The sequence below is a fragment of the Siphateles boraxobius genome, unplaced genomic scaffold (genome assembly GCF_051911475.1).
Source record: "Siphateles boraxobius isolate OS27281-9 unplaced genomic scaffold, OSU_SipBor_1 1, whole genome shotgun sequence".
NCBI lineage: Eukaryota > Metazoa > Chordata > Actinopteri > Cypriniformes > Leuciscidae > Siphateles > Siphateles boraxobius.
Window position 1 is genome coordinate 20,253,413 of NW_027508699.1, and position 16,048 is coordinate 20,269,460.

Consider the following 16,048-nt stretch of genomic DNA (forward strand, 5'->3'; position numbering starts at 1 on the left):
TCGTCTGTCAGCAGAGTGGTTCACCGGGTTGCGGGGGCTCTTTCCCGTCATTTAAACGCAACGGTCAAGTTTCCATCCCATCATGACCAGGAGGTCATTCAAACCAGTTTTTTTCGGAAAGCAGGTTTTCCTCGCATATGTGGTGTTATTGACGGCACACATATCAGAATACAGGCGCCCCAAACACACGAAGACCAGTACGTAAACCGAAAAGGCTACCATTCAATTAATGTACAATTAACAGTTAGTGTGTGACCATCTCTGCAAAATTACAAATGTTGTTGCATCATGGCCCGGGAGTACACATGACTCCAGGATTTTGGCGGAGAGCAAACTAGGGAGTGATTTTGAAGCTGGAGTGCACACTGGTCTCCTGCTCGGGGACAGTGGTTACCCCTGCCGTCCATGGCTCATGACGCCCTTCATGAATCCCCGTTAGGTCTTAACACTGTACAGCAATAAAGCGCACTCTTCACCAGGGTCCGGTGCTTACAATCTTAAAAGCGTAGCGCTAGTCTTGCTCAATCTTACCTGTTTTGTTGGCTTCTTTCTTATAAGCGCTCAACTCTTTTTTTGCGACCACAGTGATGTTTTCATATTTTTAAGGACTTCCTGAACCGTCCTCTTCACATCAAGATTCCTTGCGTTGATTTTTTCCGTTATTTCTTCCCACTGTTTCTGTTTTTTTGCACCAGTTACATGGGGATTTAGTTTGCTTTTCAAAATTGTTTTTCTTTTATCATATTCGTCAAGAAGAATGCATTTCTCCTCCTCTGTCCAATTAGGCTTTCTTTTTTTGTTTTCTTTATCCATTCCGATATCCTAGCCTACTTTATTAGCCTACTTTATTTGATGAAAACGCGTAATTGCTAGTGTTAGTGTTTTGCGTATCTATGGCAACAACAGACTTTTATAATGTGAATCCAGGATCGCTGTCGTGAAACACTTAAATGTTTCCCTTACCTAAGAGAACCGTTTAAGAGCCATTATATGCAACACCCTTAAGTTATTCTCTTAGGTAAGGGGAAATCGCCCCTTAAGTATCACACTTAAGGGAAAAACTTAAGGTGCTTTATGCAACCGGGCACAGGGCCTCAGCAAACTTCCAAGGGGGCCTAAAGATGATTTATATTCGCTTTAAAATAAGAAATATCTTGATTTTGTTGTTGTTGTTGTTTTAGCTGTTGATTGTTTTGATTCACCTCCTCAGTGTGTGTGTGTGTGTGTGTGTGTGTGTGTGTGTGTGTGTGTGTGTGTGTGTGTGTGTAAGAATAAAAACCTGTATTTTTTAAAGTGTGATTTTTAGACCTGGAAAAGTCATATAAATTAATAAAATTCCATGAGCATTTTTAAGTTAAATATACAATTTTCAAGTTATTCAAAGCTCTGGAAAGTCTTGTATGGTAGAAATTGAGTCAAAATAATATTTTTAAAAAATCCCTATTGTTTCTCTTATCCAGTAAATTACGGACAGCTGGAAAAGTCATGGGGCATTTGAATGTTCTAGTTCACCAGTTGGGTTTTGTCTGCCTTGATTATCAAGTTCATTTGTCGGTTAGTTTAAAACTTTCTTGAGCAGAGAGGAAGCTTTGTGCACTTCAGACATTAGTGTTGTTATGTTCTGGGTGCATTGCCCTAAAATGTTCCACTATTACTCCACTCCCAAAGTGCACCCCATGAACTCCTGGGAGCCGTTTATCGCAGGGGCCTGGCCCTCCAAGCTATCTCCCCGCACTCTCTCCCTGCCTTCCTCTGCACGTAAACAAAGTCTTGATCGAGCAATTTGAACTTCATCAGTGCTCTGGCTAACTTTAGCCTTTCTGTTTGGGGGTGGGAGGGGGCTTCCATTCCCATAATACAACTTGCTCACCCCTACGGACATTTGACACAGCTGATCCCCCTCCCCTCTGTATCGGTGCGTTCAGCCCCCTGCTCATCAGGACAGAACGGGCTAAGAGAGAGAGAGAGAGGGGACTGGTCTGGGAGGCAGAACCCAGAGCGGCTCATGTTTCGCAGGGCTGGGAACCTGTTGGCTATGGACTTGAGTTGAGATTTTGTGTTTTGTAGTTTCGAAAGGCAATCAGGAGGCTGGCGGCCTGGCCTCTTTGGTACAATGCTCCTGGATTCCAGCTGTTACAATAGCTGGCACGATTCTAGGAATTGTTCCGTGCGCCAAGACGCATCCACCTTACATCCCTGGACAAAGCCTGGCAAATGAGAGTTTTGAAGTGAGTGGAACAAGAGCGAACGAGTGACACTGGCTAGAACGGAGTTCTCTACAAGTTCCTGAACGGAAGCTGATCCTCCTGAGGACCTACTGTTGGAGTAGCTTGTCCAATTTCCTTATTTGGAGGGTTTTTCCTCATTTCTCACTTTTTGAATCTTTTGACATTGCCAATATGATGATCAAGGAGGCCTCGTTAAGGGAGGATCCCGACTTGCGGGGCGAACTGGCCTTTTTGGCCCGAGGCTGTGACTTTGTTCTTCCGTCACGGTTCAAGAAAAGGCTCAAGTCTTTCCAGCAAGCCCAGGTCAGTAGCCAACCTCTGTAGTTCAGTAAAGAATGCCATAGCTAACTCTCACATGCCAGACAAGACAAACTATTCACAGGCAGATACCAACATGTTTATTAATAGGGTAGTGTAAGGGGGTGAGGCAGGACAGGAATACAGTGTCCAAGTGCTGCGTACAGGAGCTTCAAGGAGGGGGGAGGGAGCGGACGGTACGGACCGGGTTTGAGCCACAGCTGTTCTCTTCAAAAGGTCCATTTGGTCCTGTCCTGCTTGCAGTAGATTTCTTCAAAATTCAGTCGTACTTCAACAGCTCTTTTTTTATTTGATTAACAGTAAGACTGTGCCGTTTAGAAATAAGCGGCCTGAGGTGCACGCTATGACTCTAGGGTTTTACCCGGAGACCAGAGTAAGAACAGTATGTCAAGACTATGTATAGAATGTGTTGGACATTTCCACAGCTTGTTATTAGAAGTTTAACCTTGGTGCCGCAATGTCCTGTCTGAAAAGAATGAAGTAAACTGACATCAGCTGTTCGTATCGGGCCTGTGAATTAGACAGTAAGCATTCAGTGTTTTGGAGCACCATGCAACATGTCCCAATCATTTATCCAATCCACAAAGAGTTGAGCCCAAATCACTCTACTTCACCATTATATCAATGAGAACAAAATACAGGTAGAAATAAAAGTAAACAAACCCCCTTGAAATGAAGTATTTGGCTTGTTTTGGTGAGGGCGAGGAGATTAGGTGGAAAATATCTGTCTTATTTTTTGCTGAGGAGTTCCTATCATCATATCGGCAGGAAAGTTGGAGGCCGAAGTTGATTGATCAGCGTGAATATGCAGAATGAGAGCCAACATCCTCGCACAGCAAGTACCACAAGAAAGGTTTTCATAAAGACCGCTAGCGATTAAGTAGGCATCTTTAAATGTGTGCAATAAATATACAAAATATGTCCTGCCTTGATGTCTTCTCAATATTGGTTGAAGTCATTCCTGAAAATGTATTTGTATTACTTATACATCTAGTCACGCAATGGCGAACATGGTATATTTATATTAAACAACCACTGATAACACCATTTTTTCATATCTACTATTTGCTTCATGCACATCTTCAGCTGAACTTTGTTTTTAGCTTGGCTTCTTAGATCTGTTGTGGAATGACATTCATATTCAGCTGAATTTCTTTGAGGTCTTGTGAAGCAAATGTAGAACTTGGCCTAAACGGTTGTCACACCCATGGAGATCCTTATTCTTTCTCTCATTGTTTCTCTCTCTGTGTCTCAATAGATCCAGCCTGAGAAGAAACCTGGAACACCTCCTCCAGCTCTTGCACCTGCACCCTCCTCGCCAACCCCACGGTCACCCAGTCCTCCGCCAGCGAAAGTGGTGGCCTCGCCCCCACCCTCCTCCATAAACATTCCACGCTTCTACTTCCCCAAAGGCCTTCCAAACTGTGCAGCCAACTATGACGAGGCCATTGCCAAAATTGAGGCAGCCTTCACAGAGTTTGAGGAGGAGAAAGCTGACATTTATGAAATGGGGAAGATAGCAAAGGTGCATATGAAATGAGAACTGTTATGCCTGAAATGAGATTCAGAGTCTCTGAACCATTCTCAATAGCCTTAGATTGACAGCTTTGAACATGCAAGCTGACACTTGTTTTTCGAAGTCTTAGCCAGCAGATCTGCTCGCCAAATTGTATTGCCACAGCATTATGATGGATGCCATCTCATAACCTCATTCTATTTTATTTTCTCACATTTTTAATAATATTTGAACAATAGCATATAATGAAGAAATATAAACAGAATAATCCATCCTGACATTTACACTCCGAGAATCAGATATTTGGACCCTTAAAGAGGATCAATCTTATAATTTACATAAATATTTTTTTGTTTTTACATTGAGGCAGTAATAAGTAAGTAATAAGTAATATCGAGATTTAATAAAAATGTGTTATCGGCTTGTATTTATTTCTTTGACAGAACATGATTATAATTATGTATTAATTAATATTATAATTCAATGTCAATGCCATTTAAAATGCAAAGAAAACAGAAAATTCACGCATTGCATTTCACAGGCATGCGGATGTCCCCTCTATTGGAAATCACCAATGTTCATTTGCGCTGGTGGAGAGAGAACAGGTTTTGTTTCTGTTCACTCATTCATTGCAACATTTAGAAAGTAAGTGTCAGCACGCACATCACATCTTTATACATAGCATTGGATTGAGACTTTCTGCCTTTATTCTTCTTTACAGGTTATTACACAGCTGCTACGATGATGCATCCAAGTTTGTTTACTTGCTGGCCAAACCAGGCTGCAATTACCTGGAACAAGAAGATTTCATCCCTCTATTACAGGTTGGAACATTGCTCTTGCAATTCATTGTATTTTTTTTACAGTGCATATAGCTATGAAAAATAAACCTTTTGGTGCCACCTGTTTTTCTGCATCAGTGATTACTAAAAGTAGATATGAACATAATGATAATGGATAAATGAAGTCTTGGGTAAAGGTGAAATAAAATATATGCAACCAATAAAGGATCTAAATGGTGCAGAATTTGTTTTGTTTTGTTAAAAAATGACATATTGTGAAAAAATAAAATTATTTGTTTTCCTGCTTTATATTATATTATATTATATTATATTATATTATATTATATTATATTATATTATATTATATTATATTATATTATATTATATTTTATTATAATCTTTCCAAACTAACTGTCTCGTGTTGGATATTAGAGGCTATATTTCTATTATAGTTATTTTATTGTTTATTTGTTTTATTTATTTTTGTTTTATAAAATATTTCCATTTAATAAATTCATTACATAAGCAGTCTAAAGTAGCTTTGTAGACTTAAACTGTTAGGTTAGGAAAGTCATCTCAATCTTGTTTTTTGTTTTGTTTTTTGATTAGGACATTGTTGACACTCATCCAGGCCTGACATTTTTGAAAGATGCTCCTGAATTCCATTCCCGGTACATCACAACAGTAAGCATCTTTATGAAGGGCTCAATCACACAGGCAGATGTTTCTCAGGGGGATAAGATTACAGGAATGGTGATTTTCTTGTCTTTGGAACATGCTGCTAAATTATTCTTATTTTCTTTTAAACATCGTTTCACAACTTTTTGAGTGTCAGCGTCTGTCAACTGGAACATGACTTTGCTTTGTCCAGGGCTAATCATCAGTTTGGCACCTGGAATCTCTATTTGTAGCATTGCTCCAGTATTTCAGTTTTGAGTTTGAAAGCCTTGTTAGCTTACTTAGGTATTTACAGTAAATCAGATCCAGCTATCTGAGCTGAGCTGGTGAAGCGTCGAAACAGTGAAACGTGGAGTGCGCCTGTTTGTCTGTCTTTCTGTCTGTGGGACAGCTGCAACACGTGCTGCGAAGGGAGATGGAGGGGGTGGGAAGGGCAATGGCGTCAAAGTGGCCTGACATCACGGAAACACGGATGCCACCAAAGGTCTTGCACAACCCCATATTTAGACACTTCCTTGCACTGGTGCAGTTGCTGACACACCCCGGTACCAATTTCTCCTATGAGGACTGATCTACCAGGAAATGTTAATCCACACTGATGTCACTCTTTCTCTTGGAGCCTGAAGCATGGGGCCTTTGTCATCACAGGGCTAGATATAACCCAGTATGTCTCCATACGACCAGTCGCTAGACATCTGTACCTTCAGGCAGAAAGAACTTCTGGATGAAATGTTTAGTAATATTTTAATACAAATTGAAAATTCTGTCATAATTAACTCCAATCCTGTATGACTTGAGATTTCAGAGCTGTGATGGATGGAAGGTGCAGAATCCAACAGTTGTATAAGCTTAATTAAGATGTCCCATTTCTCTCTGGTTTCAATGTGCACTTAGAGTACCAGATTTCTACTACACGATTACCGTGGCCAAAATAGTCACATTAGTGATATTATTGCGATATCTATTGAAATTGTGAATAAATAAATAAATAAATAAATAATGCTATCAGTCTTTCATATGTAGTGTCTCGCTATCGTCTGTTATCTCTGACAGTTTTGTGCAACAGTAGTAGCTACAAACTGTGTCATCATCATCATATTTTTCTCTTTTATGATGAGTGCTAACCAGCGTTAAGCTGCAATACCGCCACTTATTATGTTGGTGTGTCAACCTGAATTATTTAGGTTATCATGTTTGTGTTTTTTTTAATTTTTTTATTAATGAACACTGTTATCATCAACACAAGCGACACCCCTGATAAACACATTTGCTCTGCAAATATATTGCTTCTTATCAAATGTGGCATCACTGGAATCCAGAGTATCATTTCTCAGTTAGGCTTTGACTAGAGGCCATTATGTAGAGAGATTATGGGTTCTGGAACTTGTTTAAACATTTAAGGCCAGATTTACTAAACAGGGCTAACTAAAAAGTTACCATAGTGTTTCCATAATGACCAACGCAATCTACCAAGAGCAACGCAAATTAGCATCTGGTTTAAGACATGCTTTTTTGGGGCGTTAAATAATGGCACAAATACCAGGGAGCTGCCTTGCATGATTCATTTAAATACTCTCCTCCCATAAATTTTGCGTCTGAAAGGGAAATTTCTACAAATGCATATTCAATAAGGTCATCCGTCAAAAATAACCCTGTCCACGCCTCTTCAGCGCTAATTTTTCACTGCATGTCTTTAGTAAATCCTGACAATAGTTTTTTAATGCCAGAAGAGTTAGTAAATCAGGCCCCTAGGCTTTATGTATTTGAGATTCATGATTATTATGATGTAGAACACGTAGAGAACATCTTAAAGTAACCGCTTCAAAGACTCTTTTTGGATTATGTCCAAAGTAGTAAATTCTTTTATTATCGATTGTTCCTAGATGGAGTGTTTTGGAGATTAAGCAAGCACTTAAGTATAGATCTTCTAAACTTTTCTTTAGAACTTTTTGACATCTTTAACTCTGATGTCCTTTCTCTACTCCAGGTGATTCAGAGAATATTTTATACGGTTAATCGCTCCTGGACAGGCAAGATCAACATGACAGAGCTCAGAAGAAGCAACTTCCTCCAGGTAAACACTATTAAATGCCACCATAAATCTAGGCCTTCAATGTGTTGAATTCAATTTTCCAAACTCGAAGGGACTTTTTAATCAGAAGCCACTCTTGCTGTCTCACTAGACTCTCGCCCTGCTGGAAGAAGAGGACGACATCAATCAAATTACAGATTATTTCTCTTATGAGCACTTTTATGTAATTTACTGTAAGTTCTGGGAGCTGGACACTGACCATGACCTCTTCATTGACCCCAAGGACCTGGCCAGGTACAATGACCATGGTAAGTACACTACACAGTTAACCAGTTTTTGCTCTAGATGAGTGTCATTTGTTAGCTTTTATCACTATTTAAAAGGAGAATTTACCCAAGAATGAAAGTTCTGTTATCATTTACTAATTTCTGGGTAAACTATCCCTTACATGAACTTGTGAGTCTCATTCAGATTCCAAACAGACTTGTGGACTGTCTTGTACTGAGGAAACGGCTTTTGATGTGTCTTTACTCTGTTCTTCTTTGCAAAGCTTCATCAAGCAGAATCATTGAGAGGCTGTTCTCAGGATCTGTTACAAGGTAGGACCTGCTGGGGAGAAATAAAGTAGTATCTGAGATTGACTTGGGTGGCATACATGTGGCTTATGATATAAGTTTGTTCTTTCTTCTAGGGGAAACTCAGTGCAGAGAGAAGGAAGAATGAGCTACGCTGAGTTTGTTTGGTTCCTCATTTCAGAAGAAGACAAAAAGAACCCCACGAGGTAACGACAGATGAGAGATCACAAATATGATTGCAAATTTTAGACAAAATCAGTTTTGAGAACATGTGTTGTTATAGTTTTTGGTATTTAAAAAAAATCTAAAATAAAATATACATTTTAAATAAAAAACTTGAGGTGCGGTGACATTTAATGTTGCTTAGCAAACTTTTGCCGACGAAATCCAGTAATTTTAAAAGTAATCTGCTTGATCGAGAGTTTCGCATGAAGTTCCCCAGGCAGATTTCGCTCATGAATTCGCCATGGCGACCTAAGAAAAAGCTGTTTGGTTCGAAAGGGACTTCTGTGTGAGCTGTGCTTTATACATCACTACATTAACAATGGACAATGGAGGACACATTTCACTGAAATATCACTAAGGTGACCAAACATTTAAACATAAACAATAAAAATTGTTGCCTTGGCAACAAACTGAAATAAGTAAATTTGAGTTGAAGTTCTAAAATTATTAAACTGAAATAAAAATAAATTAAAGGTATAAATAAATATAAAAAATAAAACCATAACTAATAAAAATGATTAAAAAACATTACAAAATTGCTTAAACTAAAATTAGAGGAAAACTGAACATATAAAAATAAAAGCTAATTCAAAATATTAATAAATATGATAATAGTATGCAAATAATAAAAAAAAGGTGTTATGATTGATTGATTGATGATGAAATGAACTAGGCCCATATAAATTAAGCATACAGTCTATCTTTTCTGGAACATAAATAGAGATTGATGGCCTAAAAGGTATTTAGACATTTAAGCTTAAGTTATGACAAAATACCAAACAAATATGGATTTTTAAAAGAAAGGTAGTACAAACACTGTTTGAAAATGTAAAATGTAAAATGCCTAAAAGTGTCCAAATACTTTTTGGGACCTACTAAAATAACGATAACTCACTCTCTCTCTGTTCAGTATAGAGTACTGGTTCCGCTGTATGGATATGGATGGAGATGGTGTTCTGTCCATGTTTGAACTGGAGTTTTTCTATGAGGAGCAGTGTGAACGCATGGAGGGGATGGGTATTGAACCACTGCCCTTCCAGGATCTCCTGTGCCAGATGCTGGACTTAGTTAAACCAGAATGCCCAGGTAACAAACCCATTCTGATCCTCTCAAACTCATAGCTCCATCTCACCCATATTATAATCAGTCAAAACAGGAAGAACATGAGGCTACCTCTAAAGTAGAAATAACACACATAGTCTTAGTGTGTAGTATACATCCTTTAATCCCATGGTCTGATCCCATTCCTTTCTCTTTCTCACTAATGGCGCTTTTCCACTGCATGGCACGGCTCAGTACGGTTCGGCTCGGCGCGGCACGGTTCGGCTCGCTTCGCTTTTCCACTGCGTGGTACGACTCGGTACGGATCAGTACGGTTCGGCTCGGCGCGGCACGGTTCGGCTCGCTTCGCTTTTCCACTGCGTGGTACGACTCGGCTTGGCGCGGCACGGCTCGGTTCGCTTTAGCTCGGTTGCTTTTCCACTGCAGTTGGTACCGCTTCAAAGTGGGTGGGATTATAACTGATCGTTATAGTTTATCCGCTCCTCGGCAACTAACAAGAGGAACGTCTGCGCTTCTCGTCCACTGACCACGATTCAGCCATTTCTTTTTTGGAAGTTTTTTTTCTTCAAGCAATTCAAGCAAGTAGTTTTAAACATTGGAGGCTGTTACTGGCTATTTAAATCTAGCGGGTTTTGATGTCTCGCTGGTAGTGACGATTCTGTCTGTCTGACCAATCAGTGATCTACAGTGCTTCCATGTCACATTTTAGTATCGGTACGGTACGCTTGGAACCTCAACAGAGGTGGTACCATTTAAAGCGAGCCGAAGCAAGCCGTACTGTACCGTACCATGCAGTGGAAAAGCGCCACAAGTGAGCTGTGCCGAGCCGAGCTGTACCGTACCATGCAGTGGAAAAGAGCCACAAGTGAGCTGTGCCGAGCCGAGCTGTACCGTACCATGCAGTGGAAAAGCGCCAAAGCGTGCCGAACCGAACCGTACCGTACCATGCAGTGGAAAAGCGCCATAAATGTCCTGTCATTCTAGAGTTACATGTCAGTTAAAAGACCATAAATGACAATAAAAAGCTCCACCATGAATTTACTGAAAGTACCTTTAAATAAAAGTGTCTGCCAAATATAAAAATGTCAGTGTAAGAAACTGATCAATAGTATACCTTGAATGCACAGGAATTTGTCTGTCCAATGAATAAATGTACAGTGTATGTAATGTAAACAATTGATGATGTCTCTTGGCAGGTAAAATTACTCTTCGAGATTTGAAGCGCTGCAGGATGGCACATATATTCTACGACACATTCTTCAATCTGGAGAAGTACCTGGACCATGAGCAGAGGGATCCCTTTGCAGTGCAGAAGGTAAGAGTTTAATTGGTTGCATTTATATCCAGATCCACTGTGCTGAATTTTATATATGTTAGTACTCTGAGCATTCTGTAACTGTGTGTGTGTGTGTTTTAGGATTTGGATAGTGACGGTCCAGAGCCCTCAGACTGGGACAAGTATGCTTCCGAAGAGTATGAGATTCTTGTGGCAGAGGAGACGGCCAATGAACAGCTACGAGAGGGGTGAGTCAATGCGCTCTGTAATGGAATGAATTCGCTACAGAGTTCATCGCATTGCATAGAGATGAGATAGCAACTATATGTGGTTGAACTTCATATAGCAGAGGAGTATGAAGCTTAACTGTTGCATGCTTGCTTTTGCAGATCTTTCGACGATGATTACGAGTCCGATGAGCTCACGGTCTCCTCAGACATTGGAAGTAAAATGGATAAGCTGGTCATATCTGATTTATCGGCATAAGGTGGCGTTGTTGTCCACACACCATGACGTTGAATGGATAACCACCACGCCATATTTTCCCTGACGTGTCAAAAAGGGAAAAACGTTTTTCTACATTTCATTAAGGACATTTGTGTGTGTGTGTGTGCATGTGTGCAATAGAACCACATCTAAAACCAAAAGGCTTCAGACACCCACAAAAAGGCTTTATGTGCAATATGTCTTAACATGTAAATGTAAACTCAATGTTTTTCACTCTCATACTGATAATTACATCCACTCCCAAACTAAACTGCCGGCTGGTTCCATCCACCCTTCACAAAGACTTTCATGTGAAAAAAGGACTTTTTAGTAACTTAAGAATGAGTTTAGAATGTGCTTTAATGTGAGTGAAACTATATGTAATGCTGCCATATATTTTTAAAGGGTGGGGAGGGAAATACTAGAGAGACTTTATACTTGTGTGGCCCGTAATACACAGAAACTAGTCTTCTCAGATTAAACAAGACATTTAAGTCATTAGATCAGCACATATCTTGTGCTATGCTGTGTTGCACATTATGTTTAAGGGACGTGGCAACGGTGCAAACGTGTTGCTCCCAGTGGTCACTGATGGTATTGCATGTTGTTGCTTAAAGAAAAAACTTTTTAAGTGTTTGAACTTAATTACAGACATAAAACCTCCTTTTACATATTTCCGGATGAACTGACCAGGACAATCTTAGACTTGAAAGTCTATATATATATATATATATATATATATATATATATATATATATATACATATATATTTATTTATATATACATTTGTCCTATAGCATTTTGTGTATGTATTTAATTTCACCTGTAATCATGTAAAGAGAGCAGTAACATACTATTTATTTGGCGTGGACATTAACTCGCAGTCCCTTTGACCCCTGACCCATTGGTTGACCATTCAATCAAGTCACCAAAATTCAGTGCTATTAACTAGAGTTTCCGCATTTAAAGTCGATCGTGTAATGTGTAATGAATTGGAATTGCAAAAATAACCATCTCATAGTGGTCTGCCAATGGTCGGTCAAACAGGTAGTCCCGCCACTAACGCACGCCATTGGGTTGAAAGCGCCACAGAGCCACAATGTTTACAGGGAAATCAACCTACGCTTGCTTATATTTCTCTGCACATTAAATTGGAGGGATTGGAGAAATTATTTTATTATCCAAAATGACATACTTCAGCTTTACTGATAGAATGTCTCTTAGTGCTGGCCAGCCAGATCAGTGTTTTACAAATGTCTCTCTGTGTGCTTGATGGCCAAACCTCCCTCCACTCGATCACACTCTTTGGTATATGTAATTAGTGTAATATATTTATATATGTGAAGTGGTTTTGTTTGTTTGTTTGTTTATTTTTGTTTGGCCAGCCATTTTATGGTTTACCAATAGCTTTTCCTTGTACTGTAGTCTAGCTCTTTTTTGACCTAGGACATTTATTTTATATAGCCACTGTAAATGTCTTTGTATTTTATTTTTCCCATGTGATTGACTCTGCCACTGAGTGGTAGGGGACATTTAAATTATGATATATCTCTAACTGCCAGTGTTATATAATGTGCATTAAGCTGAGTGGACAGGGGCTTTATGAAGGAATTCAATATGAAATTGCTGATAGGTGACAATCAACTGGACATGTTTCTGCGATTAATGACATGCAAGTAGCACTTAGAAAAAAAACAGAGCAATACAACTGCTGTAGTGTTACACTTTTATCAGGACTATTAGACATTAAAACACAAAGCTGAAAGTAAACTTGACTAATGCTACAATCCTGGTTCATCATTTGTATCACTAGCACATTGAGCGCTATGCAAATCTGATCTTCTGGACAGCTATTGGCAGCTACAGAAGCTGTAAACAACAAAACTTGTTAGTGTGCAACTTTTTTCTTCTTTTTATCTTTTTTGAGTTTTATATCTTTCCAGGTGTTCTTTTTTCTTTTGGATCTGATATGCCTTGCTTGCAGACGGTGAAATATGGGACTTGAGTAGCTTGATCTCTTAAGTGCTCTGATGAGATGGCTCTGGTGTTCGCATGAATTTTCCCTCTTTTTTTTTCTTTTGGAAAATTATGAAAATAAATAAAAATGTTAATTCATGCAATGCCTACAGGCTTTTCATTCATGACAGTAGGGAGGTGCATGTGCCAAAGCTGGTCTTACTTAAGGATACTTACTTTAGGATAGTTCACCCCCCAAAAAAACAATTCTGTAATTAATTACTCACCCAAAAATTACTCACTCAAAAAGTTCATAAAGAGATCGTAAAACTAAGCCATACGAATAGTGCGGTTTAGTCCAACTTTTCTGAAGAGGCTCGGTCACTTTATATGACGAACTGATTGAATTTAGGCTTTTAACAATAGAACAACTGAACCTGCTTGACGCGTGAGATCAAACTACTTGCGTAATCTCAAACGTGCTGCGTAACACACGAGAATGAACCTCATTGGTTCTTGCGGAAGCTCAAACGTGCTGCGTAACACACGAGAATGAACCTCATTGGTTCTTGCGGAAGCTCAAACGTGCTGCGCAACACACGAGAATGAACCTCATTGGTTCTTGCGGAAGCTCAAACGTGCTGCGAAACACACGAGAATGAACCTCATTGGTTCTTGCGGAAGCTCAAACGTGCTGCATAACACACGAGAATTAACCTCATTGGTTCTTGCGGAAGCTCAAACGTGCTGCTAAACACACGAGAGTGAACTTCATTGGTTCTTGCGGAAGCTCAAACGTGCTGCGTAACACACGAGAATTAACCTCATTGGTTCTTGCGGAAGCTCAAACGTGCTGCGAAACACACGAGAATGAACATCATTGGTTCTTGCAGAAGCTCAAACGTGCTGCATAACACACGAGAATTAACCTCATCGGTTCTTGCGGAAGCTTAAACGTGCTGCGAAACACACGAGAATGAACCTCATTGGTTCTTGCGGAAGCTCAAACGTGCTGCGAAACACAAGAGAATGAACCTCATTGGTTCTTGCGGCAGCTCAAACGTGCTGCGAAACACACGAGAATGAACATCATTGGTTCTTGCGGAAGCTCAAACGTGCTGCGAAACACAAGAGAATGAACCTCATTGGTTCTTGCGGAAGCTTAAACGTGCTGTGAAACACACGAGAATGAACATCATTGGTTCTTGCGGAAGCTCAAACGTGCTGCATAACACAAGAGAATTAACCTCATTGGTTCTTGCGGAAGCTTAAACGTGCTGCGAAACACACGAGAATGAACCTCATTGGTTCTTGCGGAAGCTCAAACGTGCTGCGTAACACGAGAATTAACCTCATTGGTTCTTGCGGAAGCTCAAACGTGTTGCGTAACACACGAGAATTAACCTCATTGGTTCTTGCGGAAGCTCAAACGTGCTGCATAACACACGAGAATTAACCTCATTGGTTCTTGCGGAAGCTCAAACGTGCTGCGAAACACACGAGAATGAACATCATTGCTTCTTGCAGAAGCTCAAACGTGCTGCGAAACACACGAGAATTAACCTCATCGGTTCTTGCGGAAGCTTAAACGTGCTGCGAAACACACGAGAATGAACCTCATTGGTTCTTGCGGAAGCTCAAACGTGCTGCGAAACACAAGAGAATGAACCTCATTGGTTCTTGCGGCAGCTCAAACGTGCTGCGAAACACACGAGAATGAACATCATTGGTTCTTGCGGAAGCTCAAACGTGCTGCGAAACACAAGAGAATGAACCTCATTGGTTCTTGCGGAAGCTTAAACGTGCTGTGAAACACACGAGAATGAACATCATTGGTTCTTGCGGAAGCTCAAACGTGCTGCATAACACAAGAGAATGAACCTCATTGGTTCTTGCGGCAGCTCAAACGTGCTGCGAAACACACGAGAATGAACATCATTGGTTCTTGCGGAAGCTCAAACGTGCTGCGAAACACAAGAGAATGAACCTCATTGGTTCTTGCGGAAGCTTAAACGTGCTGTGAAACACACGAGAATGAACATCATTGGTTCTTGCGGAAGCTCAAACGTGCTGCGAAACACACGAGAATGAACATCATTGGTTCTTGCGGAAGCTCAAACGTGCTGCGTAACACGAGAATTAACCTCATTGGTTCTTGCGGAAGCTCAAACATACTGCGTAACCCGAGAATTAACCTCATTGGTTCTTGCTGAAGCTCAAACGTGCTGCGCAACACACGAGAATAAACCTCATTGGTTCTTGCGGAAGCTCAAACATACTGCGTAACACACGAGAATTAACCTCATTGGTTCTTGCGGAAGCTCACAAGAATGATGAACTAAAGTCTTAAGAGTTTGGAACGACATCAGGGTAATTAATGACAGAAATTTCTTTTTTGAGTGAACTATCCCTTTAACTGCTGACAGTCCTTTCTTATTCTCTTATGATAATTAATTTCCAAATTATATGTAGGTGCATCCCATCCAGGCACTCCACGTCCATGTATAGACTGTTACCCAGGGTGTTGCTGTGGTGCACAAGAGGCCCATCCAAATGATTGCACACCAGAAAGTTGCTTTGACCCTATAACTTGTATAAAAAAACTCGCAAAAAACTGTTGCAGACATCATGATTGGCCAGGATGTCATACGAAGAAATTTTGAACAATTAATTGTTTTATTTATTTTATTTTGCATAGTACAATAAATCCTGTAGCTACTGTTTTCTTTCCGATAAATACCTTGTAGGGTGTATATATATCCCTTCAAATATCTCAAATATCCCTATCAAATATCCCAAATATCCCTTCCAGACATCACTTTTGGCCACTACTGTATTCACATTGCATAGCTGCTCCATTGCATCACCATTGAAATATCATTAGTGATGTGATTACATTTTAAATAAATTATAA

General features: G+C 39.9%; 1 protein-coding gene across 3 annotated transcripts in view; it reads left to right on the top strand.

Moving 5' to 3' along the window:
* ppp2r3a (protein phosphatase 2, regulatory subunit B'', alpha) overlaps positions 1 to 13,294 on the top strand; it is a 79,884-nt gene extending 66,590 nt beyond the window's left edge. For 2 of the 3 annotated variants that reach the window (XM_077228066.1, XM_077228075.1), the window contains 12 exons: positions 3,805 to 4,071; positions 4,604 to 4,707; positions 4,784 to 4,886; positions 5,454 to 5,528; positions 7,510 to 7,596; positions 7,706 to 7,862; positions 8,105 to 8,153; positions 8,246 to 8,335; positions 9,265 to 9,440; positions 10,613 to 10,731; positions 10,834 to 10,940; positions 11,082 to 13,294. In XM_077228066.1, coding sequence (XP_077084181.1) covers positions 3,805 to 4,071; positions 4,604 to 4,707; positions 4,784 to 4,886; positions 5,454 to 5,528; positions 7,510 to 7,596; positions 7,706 to 7,862; positions 8,105 to 8,153; positions 8,246 to 8,335; positions 9,265 to 9,440; positions 10,613 to 10,731; positions 10,834 to 10,940; positions 11,082 to 11,178 — 1,431 coding nt within the window. In that variant the 3' untranslated portion in view covers positions 11,179 to 13,294. Of the gene's footprint in view, positions 1 to 1,938; positions 2,532 to 3,804; positions 4,072 to 4,603; positions 4,708 to 4,783; positions 4,887 to 5,453; positions 5,529 to 7,509; positions 7,597 to 7,705; positions 7,863 to 8,104; positions 8,154 to 8,245; positions 8,336 to 9,264; positions 9,441 to 10,612; positions 10,732 to 10,833; positions 10,941 to 11,081 lie in introns of those variants that run through there. The other variant, XM_077228083.1, reaches the window with a different exon arrangement.
* The last annotated feature ends 2,754 nt before the right edge of the window (positions 13,295 to 16,048 follow it).